Below are 26,313 nucleotides of genomic sequence, written 5' to 3'. Positions count from 1 at the left end.
ACAGAATTTCTGTTTGGGTACGTGCCCTGATCCTGTCCTTCCCACAAGAGGCAAAGGGTTCTTCCTTATGCCTCAGGTTCCCCAGTTTTCAGAGCTCCTTTGCAAGTTCCAGGGCAGGCTGTTGGATGAGAAGCTACAAATGGGCATTCACACTCAAACTAATACAAGTGTGGGATGTGCTATCTACTTACTTGAGCAGAATCACAAAACACTCACAACATTCCTCTAACTGTTTAGGACTCGGTGGACACGAAGCTAAGAAATAAAGAAAACATGATAAAGTAAATATATAACCAAGTTACTACACAAGCATGATAGCTAGTAACAACCCTACCTGTGAGAAATGGTGACAGAACTACACTTCGCCACGCTCGACTGAAGTTGGGAATCTGTTGACAACAAAGTTTTAAAGTAATAGCCAAACACAGTTGTAACTAAGTGTACTTGTGAACACAGACAGACAGATATCCCGACTCACTGTAGGTGGAAGAAGCCCGTCATTTTTCTTTTCTTTTTATCCTGGATGAATTATTCCCTAACATTTCTTTCCTCATGTCATAGTCTAAGATTTAGCCATATTTTGACTGATGGTAAAATTATTCTGTCCAACTTTCAAAACCCTCCAAGTAAGTGTTTACTGAAGGAACCACAAATGCAAAATATGCTATTTCAGTGATTAATAACGATATTCATCTGCATATTGCATTGTCATAAAAATAATAATTCAAAAAAAATCTTTTCACGCATAACACTTCATGGCATAGATGGCTGCCACTCACACACACCTATACACAAATAGGATGCTAAACTCCTGTTAAGTGAAGAAAAAGATTAGGAGTCACAGAATATTTGCTTACCTCCCATAATGAATGAATCCCAGTAATTGCTACCAAAACTCTTCTTAGATATTGAATCTGAAAAAAAAATATTTCATTATAAAATGCTACAGTGTTTTTGAAGATTTTGTTTTGAAGATGATCTACAGAACTGCATTATGCTTGTTGCCTTGTCTGCAGGATGCAAACTTACGGTTCCTCAAGGTACCTCTGTTCCTTTGGGAGGAGTAACTGATGTACGTGGAAATACGATTTATAGTTTAGTAAATTAAATTATCACAAGCAGTAGTGGCACATGTTGTCTCAGTAAATACCCAAGATTTCCAGTAGTCTTAATGGGTGCTGTAAAGTTTATGATCCCAACTTCTTTGCTATTAGTACTTAAATCTCATTAGATTAAAACCAGCTTCAATATCTGCTCCTGATAAAGCCACATTGCCAGGTACATCTGTTACCTGCTTAAGCTGTAGCAACATTACATGAAGTTTGACAATCATCAGAGGTAATTAAGATTCTGAATGATAAAAATCAGGATTAATATCATAATAAATACATTTTAGGGGTAAAATTTTTGTGTGTGTATATATGTATACACATGTATATACATATAGGCACAGTTTGTGCATATGTGTGTACGTATTTGCACACAAAAATATGCATATTATGTTGTAAAATTATAATAATATGAAGAAATTTTTCTATTATAATAGGATTTACTTTTGCCATTTGAAAGGCTTTGTGCCTTTAAAAAAATATAACTAGAAAAATTTCAGATCAAAATTCTCAAGCAGTACTGCTAACACAAATTCCTCAAAGCTTCATCAGTTCAGCATTTAAGAACCCGAAGTAACCATGTAAATTACGAATAATTGTTCACAGTAAATTTATAGTTCATGTATCTATCACATTCTTTAGAAATCAGTGGATAAAAAAGCCTTTTTCTCACCTCGGTGCAGAACTTCATGCTTAAAAATTCCTTACCATGTTGAAACCAAGGAGTTTCTGCAGTAGGCCATTCCACAGTTGGGAGTCATATACTTTGTATTCCAGACTAAGTTCTGTCACCAGTCTAACAGCCTAAAGGAGAGCAAGGACACACTCTATTTTAATATACATTCATGATCTTCAAACCTTTACTGCTTGCCAGCGTAATTTTAGATTTTTACAGCATTACCAGGACTTTTAACTCCTGAAAGGCCACAACCAAGCCACTTTCAAAATTATTTTACACATGTGAGGAGAATTAAAAGAAAACTAAAAAACCCACCTATACGTGGTATCACTTTATTTTCTAATTGTAGGAAGGCTAAAGCTTTTTTTATCTGTCGTTTTCAAATTTTAGACTAGCATGTGTATATTTCAATGAAAGAACAGATCACTTCCATTTTATGACTATAAATCAGAAGTATTACTGTTGAAGCCTTAATAGACCAGTATACCTTTTTTGTCATACGCCGTTGTCTACCTGGAAGTCTCATTTACCTGCCCTTCTCTTCAGTGTTAAGTTAGCTGTTTACAAAACATGCTTTGTAACACAAAGTAATTGTCAAAGTTAAATTCCTAACTAGAGCATAACTTAAAACCTATCCCTGGCATATTAGGTAAGTAACTAAGCTTCTGCACCAAAGATCTTGCTTCCCAGACAAGGTATGGGTACACAAAGGTGGGCAAGTACTAGGGAATCATTATGTGATGGACTGTAGTCAGCACATCAACAGGGTTGTTGGTTTTTTTTTTGTTTGGTCACTCTAAAAGGGACGAGTCTTTGGGGTAACTGCATATTCACTGGTATTTTTAAATAGAATTATGAGTAGTGTATGAATAGGACAGACTACTTTGGAACAACATCTGTTTAGAAATGCATGTGCTGTGTAGAAAGGTGGCTGTTTCACACAATGTGTAACAAACAAACGAAATATTACAAAGGATTTAAAAATCATACTGTGGGTTCATGGCTGTGATTCTTCCATAGCCCTTTAATCATTCCTTCCTTAGGACTCTTATGAAATGATTCATAAGTATATGGAATATTCAAGATTTCAAACTCTGACAGATAAATGCAGCATTTTAGAAAATACCTGTAAAAAACACAAAAAAAAAAAACCAAACCAGGAGTTAATGATATTTACAGTGATTATTATATTACAACTCACAAAATCAAGCTCAGGATAATATTGGAGAAGTGTTCTTCTGTTGCTTAAAAAAAATTGGAAAAAATAACGTAGACTGTATTTGTATTTATGAAGGAGATCTTAATGAAGTAAAAAACTTTTTGGGAATTGCTCAGGAAAACCTCATTCACCTCAGCAACGGATGGCTTGGATCATTGCTAAAGATAAACCAGTTACTATGATTCTTAAAACTAAAATTTCATTTATGCACAGAGATTGCATATTTACAGAAACCTGTATGTAGCTATTTGGCATGATGTACTCTGAAAATGTCACTCTCCATTAAAAAGGCCCTAATTCCAGATTACCAGCATAGAAATTCTATTCTATATTTTTTCTAAGGAAGTTAGTTCTACAGATATTTTCAGAGAAACAACATTATTCTGCTGTGATTTTGGTTCCTTACTTTTGCAGAGGACTATGTCTCTGCAAGATGACCAGTTCCGAACTCTGATGAACACAATACTATATATATGGGTAGGAGAAAGTGCTTCAGTTACTAGAGAAGTAACTGCAATCTATGCAAAATGGAACAAAATATTTTCCATGTAATGTCATATTACTTTCAGGTTTACAAATTAGAACTGTGATGTACTGGACTGCGTTACAGTGAAGTTAAAAGATCTAGTTATGCTCTTCAGAAATAGATTTTAAAAGCTAAAAAAACAGGTTAGTAAAAAATAGTTCTCCAAATATACATATTTCTTCCCAATGGCTGTTAGAGACCAAGAAACCATCATTGTTAAGGAACACCTTAAGGAAAAATCATCTTACTTTACTTTCTCAATGGGTTTCTTGAAGAGTGATTCCACAGTGTTGGTATCTGCCAAGTAGAGTAGACACTTAAGTGCTCTGCTCCTGTGAGCAAACGTCAACTGAGTAACACCAATCGGCTGAGAGGGGGGAAAAAAACCAACACAGTGAAGAGTCATAATTGGCTGAACAGCTAGAAGGAGGGTTATATATGTCTAATATGATCCTTTCTAAGATTTTTTGATTCATTTAGTGGAAATATATGCTAAGTAACAGACTGGGTCATGCTCAGCTTTTATACTAACCAGTTGAAATATTTGTGAACTTCAAAGAACACTGCTTAACCAGGTGGTTTTCTAGATTTAAGACTATTAATGCAGGCAAGAAAAATATTTGTGATATATAGTGTCACAAATACATTTAGTAAGTGTGAAAGACTGAAGGTTAAGGTTCTGCTAAAATAATTTTACCATTATGCTTTAATTCCACCCAAAGTGAGCCAATGTATCACACCAGCTTAAAGCACATTCTAGAATATGTTTAATGAAGTTATTTTCAGATAATACCAACAATAAATTTAGAAAACCCATAGTTCAAGGGCTGCTCTTGACAGTCAACAGCAAAATCCAAGGAACACCACAGTTTTACTCCAAAGGTAGGGGAGGAGAAACAGAGCTCATGTAGATATATAAACTATCCAAACCCCAAATACAAAGGCCTTAGGTTGAAAACCATACAGTTAAGCAGACAACACTTGATTTCAATAAGAGGTAGAAATTTCATAAGTAGCAAGCTAAAACAAGAATTTAGAAACTTACAGATGTGGCAGATGTTGTAACTGCAAAAAGCATTCTTGAACTGTAATCCATTGGGCGTGACTGAAGCAGATATATAACTCTGAAAAAATGCATTTGTTTTTAATACAAGTATAGCATAGTTACTGAAATACAATGTATCTATATTCAAATGTAAATATATTTCACTGTCAAAAAGAGATTAGAGATTCCAAGAATACAGAAAATGAGGGGAAAACCTCCAAATAGCTACTCTTAAGCGCTTACTTACATCTGTAAGTTACTGCAAATGGCATTTCATTGCATAAATAAGTATCTGACAATGCAAAACTGAGGTCACCAGAAAGTAAAAATAAGAACACTACTGTGAGTTCTTAATCACACACTTTGCTAGGTTTCTTGAAAAAGCCAGATATAGTTCAACTTGCAAGGTAACAATAATTTGCCATATTATATGTAAGACAACACACATACCTTCGGAGTTCTTCATCTTCCTGTACATCTCTAAAGATTTCTTGAGTTTTCTTTAAAAAGACATGAAAATCTAGTTGTGAGAGTTTTCTAAATTGTTTGGATAAATAGCTGGGTCATATCCTTGCTTAAACCCTGCCTTAAAAGCTGGGCACCCCTGCTAATGCTGCCAAGGAAAGGAATTCTGGTTTTATCAGTCCTTTCTTTATTTAACTCTATGCTTGGCAGTCAACACCATTCCTCAGCCTGCTAACTGGCATTTTGAAGCCGAGGCAATGCCTACTCCCTGCCCTTTCTCATCCAGCTGTATGCTGCGCAAACAGCAATTAACTCCCTGTTAGCCAAGTTGCAACAGGAGAGGATTCATTCTCTTTCTGATTCTAGAATCAGTGTTGATGAGGCTAATGTATTTACAGCTCCTTTACTCCTTTAGGCTGGCTACACAACCTTACTGTAGCACCAAAGATAAGATTTTAATCTCTATACAGAGAGAAGGGAAAGCATTTCAAATCATTCTCACTACACACAGCGTTGTGCAACAATATTAGAAAGGTATTGAAATTGTTAGTAGTCTGAATTCAGATGCATCTTAAATAGATTCATGAGTACTAAAGGTAAATTGTGCAACAGAGCCTTAGTCTTTTGAACAAGTGATAAAAATATACATATTTTATGTAATTGGCCATCTTTCTCCAAAACCAAATCTTTAGTGATGACTTACTTCTGAGGGCAGTGTACTTGGACACAGCCATTTATCCAGCAGTTTATCCCAAATTTTGTTCATGTCCAAATTGTTAATTTCGGCTATCTCGTTAGCTGCCATATGGATATCTACACAAACAGGTAGAGATAATATATTTACAAACTAGTATTCCTTGGCTTCGCATTTTTTAAAGAACTTCTTTTTGTTCCTTTGAAACTAGATTATGGATACTCACCTGGATAATCTCTGCCAGCTGGATTTTGGATTCTTTGGTCTATACTGTGGTGTTCGTATAGTAAAATGATAAGATTTGCCGGTTTCCCAATAGACTTTAAATGTTCTCCAGTGTTCAAGTTATGTGTTATTAGAACATTTTCTGTTGCTGATCGCTTATACTGCATATATAATTTCTTCTGTAGGACTTCTGCTTTTTGATGTGAATCATCCTTTAGTAAAACACCACAGTTTTATATAAAAACAACCTCCTTTTACTCAGAAGCACTAGAAAAATCATCTTAACTTTCTATAGTCTAAAACAGTGAACTGGGTAGCAAGATCTGTTCTTCAGATGTGTCCCCCCACCTGTATCTACACTATCTTCTGTAAACAGACAGTATTAACTGTGCTGCTCTAGCAAGCCAACATCTTTTGAAAAAAATTTTAAACAAAGATATGCTGTGAAAAAGCCAAATAAAATATGTACCACATGTACCAGTATGTAAAATTAAGATATTTTGAGGTAAGATGGAGAAAAAAAAAATATTTAATATTAAACCTTGGCTGCTAGAATTACAGCTTAATTTTGGCACAATTCCATTCAAAGATGTAACTAAGTATCAGAGAACTAATGTTCATTGTGTCTCAACAACTCCATAGCAAGTTTGATCTTTATAAGCAAGGGTAAGATTCTTATTCACCTTTCCCTACCAACTATTTAAAAATGAGCCTGAGAATCAAGTCAAAGCAGACTTTCTTTATATATACTACTACAAATAGCTAGAGTCTTGGAACTCAAAGCAAAAGTTAATAATGCTATTGATCTAACAGCTGGAACAGATTCCAACTTATTCTCCTGCAGCAAGAAAAATGCACACAACAGGAGAAAGAACAAATTTTTCTTCCTTAAAACTGTGTATCTTTTGTCCAACCTCCAAGAATTGTAAGCCTAATTTTTGCTAGGTTGTGAGCAGAATGTTACTGGACAGAGAGGGTTCTGAGGGATTGCTGAAAGAGTCACTTCCCCAAAAGAAAGTACTTCCCATATCAGGGTTGGTTAAGGCACAATTTACACACCACTATCCAAAACACCAAAAGACAAAACACTAACATAAGTAACCGACCGTAAAACAACAGTTTTGCAAGCAGTTTACCATTACCTTAGCTGTAGTATTCTTTAGCCATTTCTCAGCTAGATAGAGACAGAATTTCAATGCCTGAATCTGGTCAGGACCTTTTTGAAAGAAAAAAAAGGGAGGGAAGGAAGTAAATAAAGTAAGTTTTCATGAATCCTTTCTACAGTATACAGAATAATATCCATTTTATTTAAAAAAATGTATTAAAAAAATTTAGAAGCTATTTTAAATATTAGGAAAGCTCTTGTACCTAAAGAGCAAAAAAAAATTACCTATTGGGATTCAGATAATAGAGAAGCTAGCTTAAATTTGGCTGAAATATTTGCTTTTGCTGGACAACTTGTCTGAAGATGGTATGAACATGCAGAAACTTTAAGCAAGACAACATGGCTTAAAGAGAGAGAAAAAAGGATTGAATAGTGATGCTGTGTTATAAAATGGCTGTTGTTCTAGCCTACTGTTCAAAATTGGATGTAGGAGACAAATGCATTTTTATTCTCAAACTTCCCCAGGTTTTATCCAAGAATACTGAAAAAATGCTTGGTTATAGGCTAGCTTTTCTTTTCTCAAACCTATTCTCCTCCTCCCATTATCTCACCCCTCAAAGTCATCACATATGCACCTTACCTGTTGGAAATTCTTGTGCAATCTTGTGAGCAATAGCTACAGCCCACTCCGGATTAATTATAGACAGCAGATATGACTGAATCGTCTGCACAGTTTTAGTTGTTTCCTTGTTAAAAATTGATGTATACCCAGTGTTTCTCATTTCAAATATTTTTGGTTTCAATTTTTTTTCAAAGACATGTCGAGCTGCTGACATGTGTAAGGTATCCAGTGAAACCTAGAAAAACATTGAAGTATATTAAGAGTTCTCAAAAGCTCTACAGTGAGGCCAAAATCATGCAAAAGAAAGATGAAAGTTTTTTTGTGTGGGGGAAAAAGAATAATTTTGAAATAAATCCTTTCAAGATGCTACTTTACCTTCATTAGTTTGGAAATCAACAGAAGTGTTGGGAAGGATTCCTCACTGAGCTCTGCAGCTGAAAGGAAAAAGACAGCTGTCTGTGATAGTATCACAGTCCACTTGCAGCTTTCTCTATGAAATAAAGCACTTTCAGTTTATTGTTAGACACAGACCTCCATTGGGAGAGAAAGAATATGATCTTAATTATCCACACTGGCCTGGGAAGTGGGATACGTGGATTACTTTGCTCTTTGAGAGGCCCTAAGAAAAGAATTTGAGGACGGAATTCTGCATTGTATATATCATCTTAGCTCTACTGAAAGCCAGTTACCTCACCAGTAGCAATTTGGGAGCACAAGTGCTTTCAGAAGTACTTGGGATGAAAACTGCATTAATAAAGAAATACAATTAACATAAAATATATACTGTAGAACCCCAAAGTTCACAGATAGCAGAGAAAGGGAATCATACATATATCTAGCCATAAAAAAACCACTGAACGTACATATAATGTTCCAGAAACATTGTGCAGTTCTAAAGAATATCAGATGAAAGGGCAGTCTGGTTTGAGCAGCTGGAGATAAGGTAATCACACGCTCTAAAACATACTGGTGTTCTAGGTCTACAGGTGGAGAAATTCTTTTATAGGATTCCAGATGTTTGAGGAGGCTCAAAGCCTAGGGGGGGAAAAAAAATTAAAAAAAAATAAGCAAGGAGAAAGCAAAAAAGCCACAAGACTACTATATCCCCCCCCCTCCCCAGTAAACATGCTTAAGTCCTGGAGACATATGGGTTTTTTGTCAGAGTTGGCACATATCTGTAGAGTTTTTATCCCTGCTATAAGCCATTGCTTGAGAAACAGCTAGAGATCACTATTTCTTGAATGCTATTTTCTGAATGAAAGCTGTGTAGATAGAATAATTCAATTAATTTTAACAGACTCTTGAATAACTACACCAATAAACAGACAAAACAATACAGATGCCATCAGCAAGGTAACAGCCGTATATTTGGACATACCTGATTCAGATGGATACTGGTGTTCTTTTCATCAGCATTTTGTATCACTTTCAGGACAATTTCAATAGTTTCATAGTCATAAGGATCAAGCTGTTCAAAATAACAATCTATCTTATAAGATCTTGTATGATTTGTCTTATAAAAGCATACAACTGAGTTAACTTTTTCCAATTTTAATACCAACTATATTGACATAACACTGAAGAAACAGTATAAGCATCACTACACAATTTTCTAAAACTTCATAGTCCTAAATACTAAAAAAATTGTCAGGATATTGCAGAAAGACCAGACATGAAGTGATGAAAAGAAAAGAAAAGAAAAGAAAAGAAAAGAAAAGAAAAGAAAAGAAAAGAAAAGAAAAGAAAAGAAAAGAAAAGAAAAGAAAAGAAAAGAAAAGAAAAAGAAAAGAAAAGAAAAGAAAAGAAAAAGAAAAGAAAAAGAAAAGAAAAAGAAAAGAAAAAGAAAAGAAAAAGAAAAAGAAAAGAAAAACCACCACCAAAAAAACACCAAAAAACTCAACAAAACCCAAAAACAAAACCAAAACCCAACCAAACAAAAACCCAAAGATATAAATCTTTTTGCCCCTATCTATTTTTAATGTAGCACTTTGAAAGATTTCCACTGCGCTATGATTTTTAGAAGTGACTTTTTTGTTTGATTATTTTCTGGTTGTTTTTTAAGGGAAGTTGGGAAGAAATACTCTACCTGTCTTTAAAGATAATTAGATATGTTGTTCTATTGTTTTTTCTAGAGAAGTAGAAAACTGAAATTTAACATTTATGTTCTTTAGCAAAATTGGAAAAAAATAACCTTGTCAAATTTCTGTGTAATTACTAATCTGCCATTCGAGTGCTGTGCAGCATTTGAGACTAGATGCGTATTTCAAGGATTCTTTTTACTTGTTTTGGTGCGTTGGGGTTTTTTTTGTCTTTTTTTTTTTTTTTTTTTTTTTTTTTTACCTTGTACAATATTCCACTGAGGCTAGTGACCAGGTCTTTCGTGCTTTTCAGTAGAGGAATTATTTCTAGTGCTCTAGCTAGTAATGTGGCATGAGGTTGCTTCTCACTGTATTCTGCAGAGTCATCTTCAACATGATTTGTGTTAGCATTCTGGAGAAGAAGTGTTTCAATGCAAAGCTGCAGTGCGGCATCACTGTCCAGCATGAAAGTACTAGAAGAGGACAGAATATTATTTTGTCTGTGACCTTTGGTGTCACCAAGGTGCTTATTTCCTTATGAGTAAATTCACCAGAGACCAGTATATATTCTGATTAATACTTTAAAAAAAAAAAACAACAAACCAAAACCCAAACAATTTGCATATTACATTAATTAGGATCTATTGAAACTACAATAGATTTCAGTAGGCATGGTTATTATTATAGCAACAATTAAACACAATTGATTTGCTTCAATTATTACCTGCAGTAGTTCAATATGAGATCTGTGTCTACTTTTGGATTTTGTACCAGCGTTCTTATGAGTTCCTTCTTCCTTATTGGTGGTTGTCTGAATACAGTCTCGAAAGAAATCTAGAGATAAATAAACACTTTATCTGCTTCCCAAAGAAGTCTTTTAGAAAATATCAAGACTCATTCCTTATATAGTTAGCCTTTTATGTTTTCTTTAGGTTCAATCTAGAGATTTTCAGAGCAGGAAACAGCAGTGCATTTGCTTACTATGCCCTGTGCCAAATAACGCTTAAGCACCTAAAAGTTCTTTTATAGCACCCTCAATTATTGCATTTCGCAGTTTCTGGGGTTGATTTAAGCAGACAAGCAGACTGAAAAATTAAAACAAAACCCCAACTTTCCTTCCATTTGAATGGGAAATCTGTCTAAAAATCACAATGTATCTCAGAATATACTGACATTTAATCAGTTAATAAAATTCTAAAATAAATAAATTAAAAAAGGAAAAAATCAAACTTACACCAAATTTACCAAGTTGGATACCCCATTCTGCATCAGTAACCAATTCTTCGAATTTTTTTTTTTCCTCTGCTTCACCACATTGGTTAGCAAGCTGTGCTCCAACCAGAGCTACTGCCTAAAAGCAGTGAGAAAGGAAGTGAATATAAGTATAACAAATTATTTGAAAATTGGGAATCCTAAGGTCTCAGTCCTTAGAGGAACTTAAAACAATTTGTAGATGATCACACAACTGTGTAAAATGAAAAGAAACCTCACAGAAGGTAGTATCAGGATTACCCCACCCCCTGAGTTGGCAGTTCAAAGCTACTTTAAAATTGAGTTTCTTTCTCAAAAATATTTTGTTAGTATTGTACTAGTGAAACTAATACAAAAGGTATTTTTTAGACATCATCTTTTCTCCAAATTTATGTCACTCTCCCTCCCCATTTCTTTGTTATACTTTACTTCCCGTCTGCCTTTATATTTTAATAGACGTATTTATTTATTCATTCCGTTCTTGACAACTGCTGTCAGAGAACAATTTCTCCAAAATACAATGTAGGTATAAATTATGGTGGGACCTGAAATAAACAATTTTAAGCTTTGGAGTAAGTCATGATGAGGTAACCTAATACTTGGACTTACATCACGCTAACTATTTACAGCAACTGCCTGTGCACAATCTCACACTGTGGTAAAGAGAGGTAGCTTCTCTCTCAGTGGTGCCCTAAATGAGGAACTTGTTCAAACAGCTATACCCTTAATAATGGCAAACTATTGCACTTCCATATGATATTGCTGACATCTTTTTTAAAGAAACTCTTTAACATTCTCTGTTTGCTGAAGAAATACATTGCCTTGTGAATTTACCAAAACTTTTCTGTAATTTTGCCATGTATTGTTTATGACATCCCACAACTTATTGAACATATCTTCCTTGGGCAAAATTGTGCAATAACCCAATGCCAGGTTCTGGTCTATGAGACGACAGTTGAACACCTGTGTTTTAGGGGAAGAAAAAAAAAAAAAAGTTATAACTTTAGGAATTTATTTTAATAGGTCTCTTTGTATAAAGTATAACACATAAAAAGTACTCTGTAATTTAGAGGTGTATTCGGCCTTTAAATTAGAGGGGGGGGGGAAAGAATAAAAATGCATTTCAGGTTTTAGAGCTTAAAATCTAAACATACTGAAGCCAGTCTAAAAGTAACTTCCCTTGGTCTAAACTGCCTTAGAAGATGGTATATTGCAGGTTTTGCAGATAGCTTTTTTTAAAAACTCCCCTCAACTAGAAGTTGTCTATAAATCTAAAATGAAACCAGGATTGAAAATGAGATAGAGAATACCTACAGATCATAAAGGCCATTATTGTAATTTAGGAGTCCTTAAAGGATCCCACAAAGATGAAGCTCCCACTGTACATAACCTTTCAGGCAGAGCAGCTAGCGTACCATCAAAGAGCCATAGTTCGTAAGAGGCTCAAATACGCAAGGGCTACAACATGTGGCTGCCAGCAAGGTGGTGTCTGTTCAAAGGCTGTTCAGAAACACAGGCTCAGCTGTGCGAGGAAGCAAGGCAGCTGGGCCCGCAGAGGCCAACGCTGTCAGGCCATCCAGCCCACCCTTCCCCAGTCTGGTACTGGGACATGAGCCTGTGGAACCCAATCCCTTCCCGCCACTGCAATACTGTCAGTACTTCCCTTCACCTTCTCTACGATTTTCTAGTGTGTGATTTTTCCAGAAGGTGTGGGTTTCATGGTATTTGGCCACAGGACAATTTTAGAATGGGCTTCGGCAATAGGAAGGGTAGCCCCTTTCTTGACAGAGCAGAAGAAAGGAGCTCACTCTTGCCCTTTTCACAGCATTCTTACCTTGTGTAGTAAGGTCAGGATAGTGGTCATAATTACGGAAGTACACTTCTGTTTCATAGCAATGAGAAAGCTTTTGGTTTCAGCTATCATATTGCCATCATGTAGCTATTATAAAAAACAGACAGTCAGCACACAGCTAAAAATAAATTCTAAGCCTTCAACTTCTCTTGTCGTTAATAGCATAATAGGAGGTACTATAGTACTTGTATTTTCAGATTTAATTAAGGTCTTATAAAGATCTCTTCTAGGATTTGTTTCCCAGTGCTTTTGAACTGAGGAGTGTTTCTTGAATGTTCCACTTGCAACTTTTCCCATACTAACCAATGATAAAACAATATGAAAGAACATAATAAACCATTATTAACATTCTTTTTATTCCTGGCCTCCCTGCAGAGACCAGAAGTTTAGTTCTGAACATACTTTGCAAGGAGAAACAGAGGACCATGAAAAATAGGGAAGACATTACCAGCTCCTTTCACAAAATGACTCAACGTCTGATAAAGTGGTAGTACTTTTTAGAAGGTCACGGTGATAGCCTCTCCCATACCTACCAAATTCTTATATAACTGCGCTAAACTTGCTAATAGTTGGTATACTTCTAAGATTTAGTCTCAGCAAAATTCAGCATCGTCCTTGCCATACCTTTTCACTCAGGGACAAATCCATGTTATTTGATACACCATGCTGAAGACAGGATCCAAATGAACAGACTATAAACCGCAAAGCTAACTCGCACTGGCTGCTCTCCGTGAGGTTCTGTAGCACTGCACAGATGGGAGTTCTAGCTGGCAGCAGAAGGTTCTGTCCTGTGATATATTTAGAAAACAAACAACCCCAGAAAATAATTAGTATATTTATATTAAGCATATTGTTCTTGGACTTAATATCAGAGCTGTTTCTCTTTTTCTTCATTAAATTTATGACACGAGATCAGCCTTAGCTCCCTTTGAAACCTTAAATTTTCAGAGCTTTTCATTTAATACAGACTCGCATTCTAGTTCAAAACCCAGAAGCTGATCATCATCTTGGAAAGGCTCTAATGGATCCTAGTTCATAGTGGCAGAACTTCTGTACTGAAGTACAGGCTTTGACAACATGCCCAAAATCACACAGCTGAATGGTAGCAATTACCATCCAAACCAGTGTCTACTGTGCTGAACCAAGCTATCCTCCTAAAATATGGCTTTAAGTGGAACATCTAGGCCCCTATTTAAAAAATGATGAGTTAGTCATGCTTGTGTAGGTTTAATTTAAACCTCACGTTTTCAGTGGTCTGGTTTATACTTTTAGCGTGGTGAATCTGCCATCACGATACCTTTAATAAACGCGCAGTTTGCCAGGCTTGTAGAGTCCAAAGGATACAGCTTGTTCTCTGAAAGACAGACAAATACACATCAGCAGCGTGCCAAGATCTCAGCAACACTATGAAGCCTGGAAGTACCTTAAAAATACTATATACTTCAGGGACAGTACATAAGACATGTGAACTCTAAGAGCCAGGACTCCTATTTTTTTACTGTGCCTAATCAGAAGTTATTTTATAGGAGGGAATATCTTTTCAAATGCACAAAGGAATACAAACCAACAGTTTGCAGTAACTGCTTTGTGTGCAAATCCCTTTGTCTTGATAAGACAGTCCACATAAACACTTCATCTGTGAAGGTAGTAAATCTATTCAAATCAATCAAATAAGCATATCCTTTATAGGTAGATTTGGCACTGTGCAACAGTATTTGTGGTTATACGCTTTTTAATACGTCAATGACACATTAGGAAAGAAAGCATCGTTACATCAAGAAGTATTAAAAATAATTCTAAAATATTCAGTGCTTCTTTTAGAGAGCTGAAAGTGTCTTTTTTCAGCACCTACAACGTTGTAGCGTTCTGTTTCTAATACTTGAAATTTTCAAAAAGTTGTGTGTGTCTACAATAGTGTATATAATACAAGGACAATCATTTTAGAATAAGCTGAAATTCATCTTGATAAAATCCTGTCTCAATTAGTGGCTACCAGAAGATGTCTAGAGAAGATCACAAGAACTGGGCAAGTTTATAGAAACACTTCTCCAGAGCATTCTCCGTGTCTTCAGGTACTGTCATTTAGACTCTTCCTGAACCAGAACAAAACCCAACGTCATCTTTACATTCTGTACCCTCCCCCAATGGATATTTCTTCCATGAGTTTGTCTAATTGAGATTTGAGGTGATAATTTCCATACACAGGCTGAATTATTTATATTCCTAGATAAAAATCAATAGGAAATATAGATTGCATATTGATTCAATGTTCAGGAAAACAAGTTTACCATGAACAGGCAGAAGAGAAGAAATAGTTTCATATGCAACTGGAAGAGCTATCTGTGGATCAAGAACTATCCCATCTTCATTAAAGAAGTCATCGTAAGTCCACTCTTCATAAGGATCTTTATCTCCTCCAAAAGATGTTGTCTGAATAAGAACATTGTCAAAAGTACACACAAAAAAAGAACAGCTAATAAGTCTACTAACAAACTAAGTGTTGCAAGAGATTCCAGTTTTGGAATACAGGAATAGAACACGGTCTTCTATTTGAAAGCACTATGCTACTTTTTGCTAAATGGCCAGGAGCATTAAACACATTTCCTACTCAGAAAGGCCACATTTCTCTTTAATGTTGCAGTTATTTAGTTGCACAGCCAAAATGCATTCTTAATTAATTTAATGGAGGCTTTCGTAAACATTCTTGGCCAAATATTATACGGAAACATTTTTCAAATGGATCCTTTTTTAGAAAAATAGCATTCAGTGCATAAATATGCTTGCCTAGCCACTTAGATCTATTCCACTCAAACTGTAAGAGCCCATTCATTTCAAGTAGCCTAAAGCACTGCTTGACCTGAACAAAAAACAAAGATGCTATTCAAGAACTTGATCCATCTTAAAGTTTTACAGAACTGTTGGGAATCCCTTCGCATAATACGTGCATTTCAAAATGAAACCCTCCCTGACATATTTTACCTATTTAAAAAAAAAAAACAAAAAACCAAAAAAACGAGAAAGCTTTTTTAAAGTCAGCTCTCTACACTCTCTAGCAGTCCTGGCAGCAGCTATTCAATAAAGTCACTAATTTTCAGTGACATTAGCAGAATTTATTATACTGAAACATAAGTGGAGAATTCTATTTGTGCTTGTGCCACAGCTGCACAGCTTTTAGTACTCAAATCCTCAGTTACTCAATACTCAAATTTTAGTACTCTTCACGCTGAAGTACACACATGTTCAGGGAAATTTTTATGTGTAGAGCTGTGTGGCATTTTGTTGTTTTTTGCTTTTTAAGCAAACTGATTAAATATTGCTGGAGGAATAGAAGAAAAAAATGTATGTACAGTGAACACTATCCAGTCAATCAAGACATTACATATATTAAAAATATATATTTAAGATAGCAGAAAATACCTTTGCCGTAAATCCATAGTTTTCTATTTGGCACTGTCTGTAAATTTCCTTGGCAGCAAAAGTATATTTACATAGTTCCAGAGAATCTAATAGCAAATCTGTAACAATATTAAGATCATTAGCATACTATGAATGGAAGGTTCATATGTCCAATTAAAAGGAAACAATTTTTTGCAGCACCTATTTTTACAGAGCCATATATAGAAATTAATCTTGTTTTCATATTTATTAAATATTGTTTGGCAAGTTGGATTCCCAACATGAACACGAATAAATGCTAATAGTAATCACCTGGACTACATACTGTAGCTGCTTGGCAAGCCATTTCATAGATCACTGCTGGAAGATTCATATCTTTAGGAGTGATCATTGGAACATCAGCTCCCAACATATGACAAAGCCTTTGACATGCTGAGAACAGCAGCTTCCCTGTTTCTTCATTACAATGATTTTCATAGAACTCCCTATTAAAAAAAAAAAAAGGACGTTAAAAATAAAAAATTAGTCCTTAGGGCTTTTACTTAAGGCCACATTCTGTTCTAATTATTTAATTTTCCTTTACTTATTTCACCTACATGACTCACTGCAACTAAAACCTCTGTGACTGAAGTAAAAAAATACAATGGAGCTTACCTTAGAGATATATACCAAAGCACATAGAACATGTCAATAATAAGAAATATATTTAACATTTTCATCTGGTCTCTTTTGGGGGGAGGTAGTAGTAAGTTTAAATTATCTGACAACCTAAGCATGAGGCAGAGACCAGCTAGAAACCATGATGTGGTATGCGTAGTCACTGTACAATAGTTTTCTTCTGTCTGTGCAAGCTGAGAAGCTCTCATCATGGTTATTTAATATTGTGCTTTACTTAACTCTCACTATAAAACTGTAGGGAATCTTTTTACTCAGTAATCATGTTATGGCAAAAACCAATGGCAATTTTCAGAGACAACAACTTAACTCTACATTCAATATTACATACAAACAATATAAGCATATTGCTTAAACACTCATTTTTAGAAAAAACAAACAAACAAACAACCCCTTTCCTTCGCTCTACATCTACTTACTTCTTTCTGTATCAGAAATAGTACAGAAACGCCCATTAAAAGTTATAATCTTGAAAACCTCTGCAGTTTTACCTGCATATTTTTATAGCATCTTCAACTTTTCCAGCATCTAGTGCTCTCAAGGCCAGTTTTTCTCCCAGTTCTTGCTCTGACCTTTGCAGGAGCAAAGCCAGTCTATACAAGCTTGATTCAGTAGAACGGTTCTTGGTTTTACTGTCTTCTGAATTACAATTCATTGTTTGCACTTTTCTAGGCTTTGACAGAGATCTGACAGTTTCATAAGCTTTTATGTGCTTCTCAAGAAGCCTAGACATCAGTGAAGGATTCCTAAATTCTTCGACTGAAAGAAAGATATCAAAATCTTCCTGCAACAAAAAAATAAGATTATATATTTGTGTGCTCAAATGCTGTATTAAATAATTTAAGTTTACAAACCATAAGAAGACCTTAATAACATATTACAGTACTCTATTATGAAATCTTTGAAGTGTTAGCAATTAAGACTTTTGGGGGAGTATCTAATTTTTTGGTTTAAATGGACAACCGAGTTCCAGCAATTGGCAACTTTCCCAGGCACTATTTAAATTGCTAGATTAGCCTTAGAATCTCTTTGAAGTCAATAATAAAAACAACCTATGCACATAAGTTGTAAATACAATTAATTTTTAATATCATCATGTTGTAAGAACAATTGGAATAACTACGGTAAATCAAAAGCAGTTTAAAACTATAAAGATACCTACCTGCAGGGTAGCAAGTGTTTCAAACATTTTTAGGTTTGCTTCACATTCGTCTTTCTTCAGAGGATTGTCTGTTGGAGGACAAAAACAATTACTTCCTGACTCCATTTACAAACAAACTGTTAGATTTTAAAGTTGTAGCTTACCTTTTTGAATGCTGAACAGGAATTTAAGGATTTCCACAAGTGTCTTGGTCATAAACATTTGTGTTTTGTGCTGCAGGAAAGGAAGAGGTTAATGTTTTGTTTGGTCAAAATGTTGGCAGTAACAGACAGTGACCCTCAGGCTTCCACTCTATTAAAATATTATGCAATGCTCTACAAAAGTCTTAAGCAACAATTCTCAAATCCAAGACACAACCAGTTGAAAAGCAAGAGAACAGAAAAGTTATTGTAAATATGCATCCTTCATAGAAAGAGCAAATATTTTATAGCTGTAATAGGTATGTACTCCACACAGTCTATTAGCTCTCTCAAGAGTTTTGAAAATATCCACCCTTCTCCCTTTGTTCTTCCTTCCCCTGCCCAGAATAACTCCCTAAAACAACCGTTAACAAAAATTCTCTTCTGTGGTTGCAAGACAGTAATGTGCACTGTCAACTTCAACCCACTTTGGTGCATGGTAAAGCCATGCCTACAGTTTTTAAATAGATGTTTTCTAAGCAACTAAAGAAAGAACTGGAAAATACGTAGGACTAGAGCTATAATAATGCAGCAGGATTTATAAATTATTAATTGAATTCAGATTGCCATGCCTGTGTGGACATGCCTTTAAAAATAACACAAAGTAATTGTAGAGTATACAGAATCAGAATAAACTCAAGTTGGAAGAGCTTCAAGAGGTTACCTAGTCCAGCCTCTTGCTCAAAGCAAGACCAGTTCATCACCCCTTTTTGATAAAGACACAGTTTTTATATTTGCATCCCCTACCTTTTTTTAAGCATCTGGGTAAGAATAGTATTTAGAATAATTTGTGCACACAGTTTACAGTGTGAAATGACTTGGTACCTCTTCGGAATTATCTGCTTTATTCTGCAATACCAGTGTTCCCCATACAGTCAATCTCTCTGCAACTTTCTCAGCTTCAGCAAGAGTCAGAGATTTTAACAAAATCAGAGATTCCTCTCCCTAAAGAAAAAAAAAAGTAAACCAGAAATAATCAAAAGAAAAGGGCATTTGCTTTTGGAAAAGCTGTTATGTGTAATCCCTTGCTTTGATACAATGGTTGCATGACGGCCAACTGGGCAAGATTAATCTTGTGCTGATGAACTTCAAATCTCTTTAGAAAATACATTTACTGTGACATGACTTCCTTAAACTCCCTGAATAGTTTTTACTAAATCTATGAGGCTTTCAGTAAAATCTATGTACTTATTCACTAAGGGTTATAAAAGGCATATTAAAACGCAGTTTTGTTCATTGGCAATTATGCAAGGTTTTTAAAACAGTATGATTATCAAGAATACCATGTGCTAATAAGGCAGAACAAATGTTAACATGAGAAACACTATTTTGCAGAGGAGTTAATTTGATTCCTTTAATCAAAGAGCCTCCTTTTCTTCAGGTCAAAGAGATCCCCGTAACATAACCAGGGATAACCCCATGGTATAAAGGTTATCACACCTACTACAGGGTAGCAAGCAAAGTTAAATGTTTCTAGTTAGGACATTAATGTAATTTAAAGATAACAGGTTTTTTTGCTACACTGGAACTTGAAATTAACTTGGAAGAAAACTCCATACTAATAGATAAACATTCACCACCCTGTATCAAAAGACAAACATTCGGGTGCTCTCAGTACTAAAGGGGCAGGTCTGCACTCATGTGGGGTACCACTGCATTAGAAGAAAGCATTTCTCAGAAGAAAGAATCTTTTTTTTTTGTTGGCAAGAAAGCAGCTTGCCCAAAAACAACTCTAGCAAAAGCAGTATGTGAAAATAAGTAGAGACTTCAATTCCAAACTTGTCTTGTATATTGTGGGTCATAATTTTAATCCTTTTTTGCCAGAAATGAAGGATGCCTCATGATGTTTAAAACTCTGACAAAGGTCTCATTTTCCATGTTAAGTATAGGCAGTTATGTGTAAAATCAATAGAACCATAATTAAAAAAAAAAGGGATACATAAACCGTGTGTAAGATTTCAGCAAGTAGTACAACTTGCTTCTGTTTTGAAAATAGGCCTCAGTGTCTTTAAATGACATGAAGTATTTTAGTACCTTTTCTTTGTCAATCAGGTCTATCATCCTCAGAATGTAGACTTCCACAGTGGGCAACATATATGCTGCTACAATTTTCAAAGCATCCTCCAAAGAAGTAGGGGTATCTTGTTTAAGAATGTATTTCACTAGCCGCTGTAAGAAGAAAACACATAGGGACTTTAGTTTGTTGATGTATAGGATAACAAAGGAAGTAATTTATACACACTGCTTCTGCCTTGTAATTGTCAGCTAATACCAAGCAAGTTACCTAGAAGTTTAAAGCTTTTGTCTAGAGAAAACTTGACTAAAGCATAACTGGGAGAAGATTGGGCTTAGGGAAGAGAATTATCCTGGGAATTCTCAAAATTCAGGGGACTCATCTGGCTCCACAGGATGGCAAGGAACTTTTCAAGAAATGCTCATGTTTTCTCCCTAATAAAGGGGAGATGCTAAAAAAAAAAAAAAAAAAAATCACCAAGTATTTTTCACTGTGACCTTAGGAGAAATCGGAGCTGAAGTCTTGAGAGGACTTAGCCTTCCATTTTGTCAGTTTCCTCTTTTCTTTCCCACCCCACCATACAGAAAGGACTATATTATCAGTGCTGTGCTAATCAGGTTGGGTTAAGCTAATCTGCTACTGCTTAAAAAAAGAATGGGCTTTCAGGCAAAAAAATGTGTCCCAACAAGACAAGAAAAACAGATACTGGTAACAAGCAGGAGCTGCCAGTTGCTAAGATTTTTTTGAAAAGTCTGGCTTATAATGCCCCATGAAAATACATATAGGTAAGTGTAGGGATTTTTGTTTAATAGAAATAAGAGTAATGCTGATCACTTACCATTATCATCTGCTTGTCCTTTAAAAGATTAGTATCTCTTATCCCATAGGCTCGCAAAAGCTTCTTCATCTCCATCAGTCGGTAACTTTCCTGCAGTAATTTTACTCTATGGACAAATTAGACCGCTATTAATTTATTTGCTACCTACAGCTGTGCGATTTAATCATCAGACTACATCAGATACACAGTATTTCCTCCCCTCCCCAAACCAGAATTCTAACTGAAAGTACACACAAAACTGAGGTGTAGACTGTGGATGGTGCCTTACTTGACATGATTCATTTCCAAATGCTGTTTAACCAGCTGCTCCACTGCTGCACTCCATGGTACCATAGCACCATGCATTATCTGCAGAACTGCATCAAATTTCAGCTATAAAAGGAACATAAAAATCTTACTTTTCAAAATAAGTTACAAGGTAATCTCTTGAAGTATTGTTCACGTGATTGATTCATTTAGGCAAGCATTTTATTTCCTGGCCCAATCTCCACTTGCATAAAGGGCATTCATTATCATAGTGTGATGTGTCAAGTTAGATTAGAAAAATGCTTATAGTAATTTACAACACCGTAGAGCTTGAGTTTCACACATATTAAAGTTGGTGAATTTTCCATGTGATGACATCAAAACTACAATTAAATTCTCAAGGAAAGAACATCACATGGGATAAGATTACTGAGAATAAAAAGACAGCATACGATTTGTTCCTCCTCATACCACTCATGTAAAAATGTACTCATATGCTTATATAAACTTACGTGTTTCATTCTGAACTGATGTGTTAGAGCCACGTGATGCCTATTTCGTAAAATGTACTTACATCTGTATCAGAGATACAGCCGATGACAGCTATTGCCTTTGCCTCCCATGCAGTTTCAAACACTGAAGTAGACCGTGTACGACAACGTTCTAGCAAATCCTGTATATTTTGATAAAGATTATTAGGGTATTTGAATTCAGAAAAGATAGGAATATAATATAAACAATAATTAAAAGTTCTTTGGACATTATGGGACAGATTTGGCTATCTTTCTTTATATCTGCTAATGCTTTATTACTGAAATAGTAACTATCAATAAGTTCATTGACAGAAGGAAGCTAATGTGAAAGCTAGTCCTAAAACGCAAGTGTAAATGAAAATGGTCACCAGATTTGTTTTCTGTTTATTCATGTTTAAACAGCTTTCTTCACAAAGTAGAAAATATGGATACCTTTATATACTGTAGAAGAAGTTCATCCTTTTGTAGATTATGTTCACACAGGTAGGGTTTTATAAACTTCTCCAAAATGGATGGGACAAGCTCTGGTGCCAAAATTTTATCAAACATGCGAAACACAATCGTAGTTGCATTTTCCTGGGCAGCAAGTAGAACAATGCCATGTTAGAACACCACACATATTAATACGTGATCCTTTGCATCTCTAACAAATGATTCCACATCCAGTGTTCATTGAAATCAACTGAATGATTTCAAGAACCAGCATCCCTCTTTAGCTCAAAATAAAAGCTTTCTTTTATAAAGCCCCTTATTGTTCAGTTGTACTTGTAATGCTTGCTCCACAATATACAATCTGTAATGAACTGCAAATAGTGGGGCTTAAGCCATATGTTCTCATAGTATCTTGTCTTTATATGAACAGTTAAAACAAAATTTATAACAAATACAACATATCAAATAGTCTTAGCAGCTTATGAACACAAGTTTAACCAACCAATCCATCAGGGTTCCTCTTTTATCTGACTTTAAATCACATGCTACAAGATTTTTCTCCTTCTCAGAACAATCCACTACTCAAAAGCACTTTTTGAAGCGTCTGCAGAATTACCTTTTCAAAATCACAGAGTGCTAGCCTGCAGTTGTATTTTCTGTACAGATTTATCAGTTCTTGTAAATCATTTACCAGCTTCTTTAACCTATGCACCTCTTCACAGTCACCACATCTCTGAAACAGTGTTTAGAAGTGAAGCATTAGAAGACTTGCTACAATCTTCAAGACCATTAAAGGGCTGTCATAAACAGGAAGAAAACAAATTATTCTCCACATCTCTGGTATAAGACAAGGGCAGTTGGCTTGCAATGCAGCAAGGAAGATTCTGGTAAGATATTAGGAAAAGATTCTTTCTAAATATAAAGACAGTGATGTCCTAGGACAGCCTGCACAGGGAAGAGGGATGAGCATTTCAGTCGCTGAAAGTCTTAATGACAGGTAAGACAAATGGCTAGGAGCAGTGTACCTGCAGCTGACATTTTCTTTGGAGTCCAAACCCTATTTGTCATGCAATTTCCCAAGAAACCTCACAAACAATTTTTGATGCCTTGCAATCTTGTAGATTTTATGAATATACATGCTGAACTGTTACCTTTATACGCTATACAACAAGGAAAATCAAGTACATGTTGAAAGTGGGACTTAAATTTCTCTTCTTTCCATTACTATTATTATTATTAATGGAAATTATTATTGGGATTCAGAAGTTTAAGACCGCAGATCTAACTAACATAGAATGTCAATGTTTCCAAGTTTTAAAATGCACAGCTGGTTAGCTTTAAGCTTTATCTTTCTCCACTTTCATACTACCACTTTTATGGAAGCTGGTATACCTAGGATATATAAAATATACAATTTATTTGTGTTTGCACAAATTCAGTATTCAATAACCTTACAGCTAGCTGATTTTTAATACCTGTTTTCTCCAGGCCATAACAGATAGTTAATGGCAATTAATTTCCAAAAATTTTGACAGAGATGAGACATGTTTTTAATTTAAGTTCATAAGAAGTACCGTTACTGAAATTTAAGTGTTTTGTAGTACTCAGGCTTATTTGTGTATTACAGAATATTCAAGAATATTATTCATATGTAGACTATTAATACATCTTGTAAAGGGTTATTAATGTTGCACTGACTTTGTTTTTTTTTAATCTTTAAACCTAAGAAGATTGGAACTCAGTTCCTTCCTTTCATGGAATTAAGTCAGTCTTCACCAAAACCAATACTGACCTCATTATCATCCATTCTAACTCTAGCACAGAGCATATGTTCTGAAGTCTCTTAGTAGCAAATCCTTATATTTCCTACATTTCTTACCAAAGGAGTCCACTGGCCAAAAGCTGTCAGTCCCATTTCACCTTGATTTTTACTTGTAAAAAAAACCTCTGCCATTTGGAGTCCATTTTCTGGCCAATTTGCCTGTCCAAAATAATTGATATTAGCAAACTATATTATACATATAGAAATACAAGACACGCAAAGTTTCTACAGTATGACTTACCTTATCAGTTAATTCAAGGTTTCGAGCACCTTGTTCCAGCCATTTTGCTAATGTTTTCTGAAAAAAAAAATAGTTATAAGTAGAGCTATGCTATCTATCAAAGCAAAATTTGCCATTAGAAATTTGTTTTAAAAGAAATAATTTAAAATATAAACTGTAGGGAAAAGAATTATTTTAAAAGATAGAGGAACAAGGTTCTGACATTCAAAAATAAAAGTCTGTATGTCTGACTATAAAATTATCTTAGCCTGAGAAAACGACATTCTGTATTTAGTAAGTCAGTCTTACCTGTCCCTTTGGCACAACTCTTCTTAAGAAAGGGATCACAACATTTTTAAGCCACAAACATAGTTCCTTCAAAGGAGCAGTGAAATGGATGGCATTAAGCAAGTTCTCCAGCATTTTCTCATCAAAGCTGCTTTCAAAATCTGCCTAAAATATTAAACCAGAACAATTACAGATATATGGTGTATACATTTATCTGATACTTTGTAAAGCTGTTTCACTAATAGGAAGCAGCAATAGATTTCACAAATATAAAGAGAAAATCTCACTGATCATAGTCCGGCATCTAAAAAAAAATATAGCCCTGTTCAGAAAAACCAGAGCTTGGTCTTCTTAAACAAGACCTAATTGAAGAAATTCCTTTGCAAATTATGGTGGCAGGATCATGCCCTATTACTTTAGGACTTGCTCTATAGTTATGTCTTATTAAGAAAACAATAGACACGGACCCGAAAGTCCTGCACTAAAGAATATAATAGCCCATAGCCACCATTACGAATGTATCATTCAGAGTAAGGAGTCTATGTGATTATTTTTAAAGGATTTTAAGGTAGTCAGCAAATGTCCACTTAAAAATTCTGAGAGCTGTGCTTGCAAGAAAGTGAATGGAAGATTATAACCACCACAGAATAAATGAAAGAATTGTCATCCTTCAGATCTAGAAATATGTGTTCTGACATCAGAAATACCAGTTTATTCTTAAATCAGTAAGTTCAGCCTTCTAAGGAGCTAGGTGAACAAGTAATCATTGTGACAATACATGAGATTCTGCCATAAACCTTTGGTTCTTTGAGGAGCTGTTTCATAACCACATTGGTCTGATTCTGCTAAATAAGGCTGGAAAATTTAAGTGACTTAACATCCTCCATAAATACCAAAGAGATGTCTATGCCATCCCACCTGATGCCTAAGCCAGAGGTACTGTGCACAAGACAAATTTCCTTCTTCTAGCTGAAAAAGGATATTCTTGAAAATGTCTTCATTATTCAAGAATTCTGTCCACGCAATACCACTAGAAGTGAGAGAAGGAAAAGAAACTCTTATTGATATGTCAATATTAAAGGAGTTGAGGGGGAGAACCTCAAACCTTTTCTAGCTAGTACTGTATGCTGTAAGAGACAACAGTAGCGTTAGATTGTGTGTGCATAAAATCACACCCGCTCCTATATATGTTAAATAATTAAAAAAAAAAAATCTATACAAGATAGTGCATGTGCAACAGATAATATATGTTTTCAACATACAGGATGACCCAACCTCTCCGCATTCTCCTTTCTCCACATGGGATGTGAGGATGGGAAACTTCAGGAAGAGAAGGAAGGGTTTAAAGTTTAATGAACTCAAATTTAAAAAAAAAAAAAAAAAATCTTAATTTCAATCATACATTCTTAACCATTACAATTAAATTTACTTTAAATCTTAACAAACAAACAGAAACAAACCTGAATTTCTCTAGTCCAAAAGCTCCATAAAAAGTTGTAAGCCTTGCCTGAGCTCTCAATACCTGAATGCAGACAAGAAATTTAAGGTCAATATCTGGCTTACCAAACAGTGATATTACATGGCTAGAATAACCATCACAAAGAGGAAGAATGGAGGAAAATAAAGACTTTTCAAGAA

General features: G+C 35.1%; 1 protein-coding gene across 8 annotated transcripts in view; it reads right to left on the bottom strand.

Moving 5' to 3' along the window:
* Positions 1–26,313, bottom strand: part of KNTC1 (kinetochore associated 1) — a 41,043-nt gene that overhangs the window by 4,560 nt on the left and 10,170 nt on the right. For 6 of the 8 annotated variants that reach the window (XR_014229623.1, XM_082325392.1, XM_082325389.1 and 3 more), the window contains exons 20-59: positions 26,136–26,197; positions 25,594–25,705; positions 24,697–24,840; positions 24,409–24,465; positions 24,225–24,326; positions 22,962–23,078; positions 22,346–22,489; positions 21,955–22,053; positions 21,403–21,506; positions 21,135–21,240; positions 20,317–20,451; positions 19,108–19,227; positions 18,247–18,316; positions 18,104–18,171; positions 17,433–17,725; positions 16,579–16,751; positions 16,288–16,385; positions 15,159–15,300; positions 14,168–14,224; positions 13,495–13,658; positions 12,853–12,957; positions 11,853–11,981; positions 11,002–11,118; positions 10,492–10,601; positions 10,030–10,240; positions 9,068–9,157; positions 8,553–8,724; positions 8,065–8,123; positions 7,708–7,924; positions 7,105–7,178; positions 5,964–6,174; positions 5,747–5,856; positions 5,029–5,078; positions 4,579–4,657; positions 3,782–3,900; positions 2,779–2,914; positions 1,818–1,913; positions 858–914; positions 335–389; positions 192–255 (exon numbers count right to left, since the gene is read on the bottom strand). Coding sequence is in view for 5 of the 8 variants with exons in the window: in XM_082325392.1 (XP_082181518.1) it covers positions 192–255; positions 335–389; positions 858–914; positions 1,818–1,913; positions 2,779–2,914; positions 3,782–3,900; positions 4,579–4,657; positions 5,029–5,078; positions 5,747–5,856; positions 5,964–6,174; positions 7,105–7,178; positions 7,708–7,924; positions 8,065–8,123; positions 8,553–8,724; positions 9,068–9,157; positions 10,030–10,240; positions 10,492–10,601; positions 11,002–11,118; positions 11,853–11,981; positions 12,853–12,957; positions 13,495–13,658; positions 14,168–14,224; positions 15,159–15,300; positions 16,288–16,385; positions 16,579–16,751; positions 17,433–17,725; positions 18,104–18,171; positions 18,247–18,316; positions 19,108–19,227; positions 20,317–20,451; positions 21,135–21,240; positions 21,403–21,506; positions 21,955–22,053; positions 22,346–22,489; positions 22,962–23,078; positions 24,225–24,326; positions 24,409–24,465; positions 24,697–24,840; positions 25,594–25,705; positions 26,136–26,197 (4,628 nt within the window). In the remaining 3 variants the exon portion in view is untranslated. Of the gene's footprint in view, positions 1–191; positions 256–334; positions 390–857; positions 915–1,817; positions 1,914–2,778; positions 2,915–3,781; positions 3,901–4,578; positions 4,658–5,028; positions 5,079–5,746; positions 5,857–5,963; positions 6,175–7,104; positions 7,179–7,707; positions 7,925–8,064; positions 8,124–8,552; positions 8,725–9,067; positions 9,158–10,029; positions 10,241–10,491; positions 10,602–11,001; positions 11,119–11,852; positions 11,982–12,852; positions 12,958–13,494; positions 13,659–14,167; positions 14,225–15,158; positions 15,301–16,287; positions 16,386–16,578; positions 16,752–17,432; positions 17,726–18,103; positions 18,172–18,246; positions 18,317–19,107; positions 19,228–20,316; positions 20,452–21,134; positions 21,241–21,402; positions 21,507–21,954; positions 22,054–22,345; positions 22,490–22,961; positions 23,079–24,224; positions 24,327–24,408; positions 24,466–24,696; positions 24,841–25,593; positions 25,706–26,135; positions 26,198–26,313 lie in introns of those variants that run through there. The other 2 variants (XR_014229624.1, XR_014229625.1) reach the window with 2 other exon arrangements.

The sequence above is a fragment of the Platalea leucorodia genome, assembly GCF_965183815.1.
Source record: "Platalea leucorodia genome assembly, chromosome: 12".
Lineage (NCBI taxonomy): Eukaryota > Metazoa > Chordata > Aves > Pelecaniformes > Threskiornithidae > Platalea > Platalea leucorodia.
Note: the sequence above shows the minus strand (reverse complement) of the source record. Positions and strands in the feature narration are given on the sequence as shown.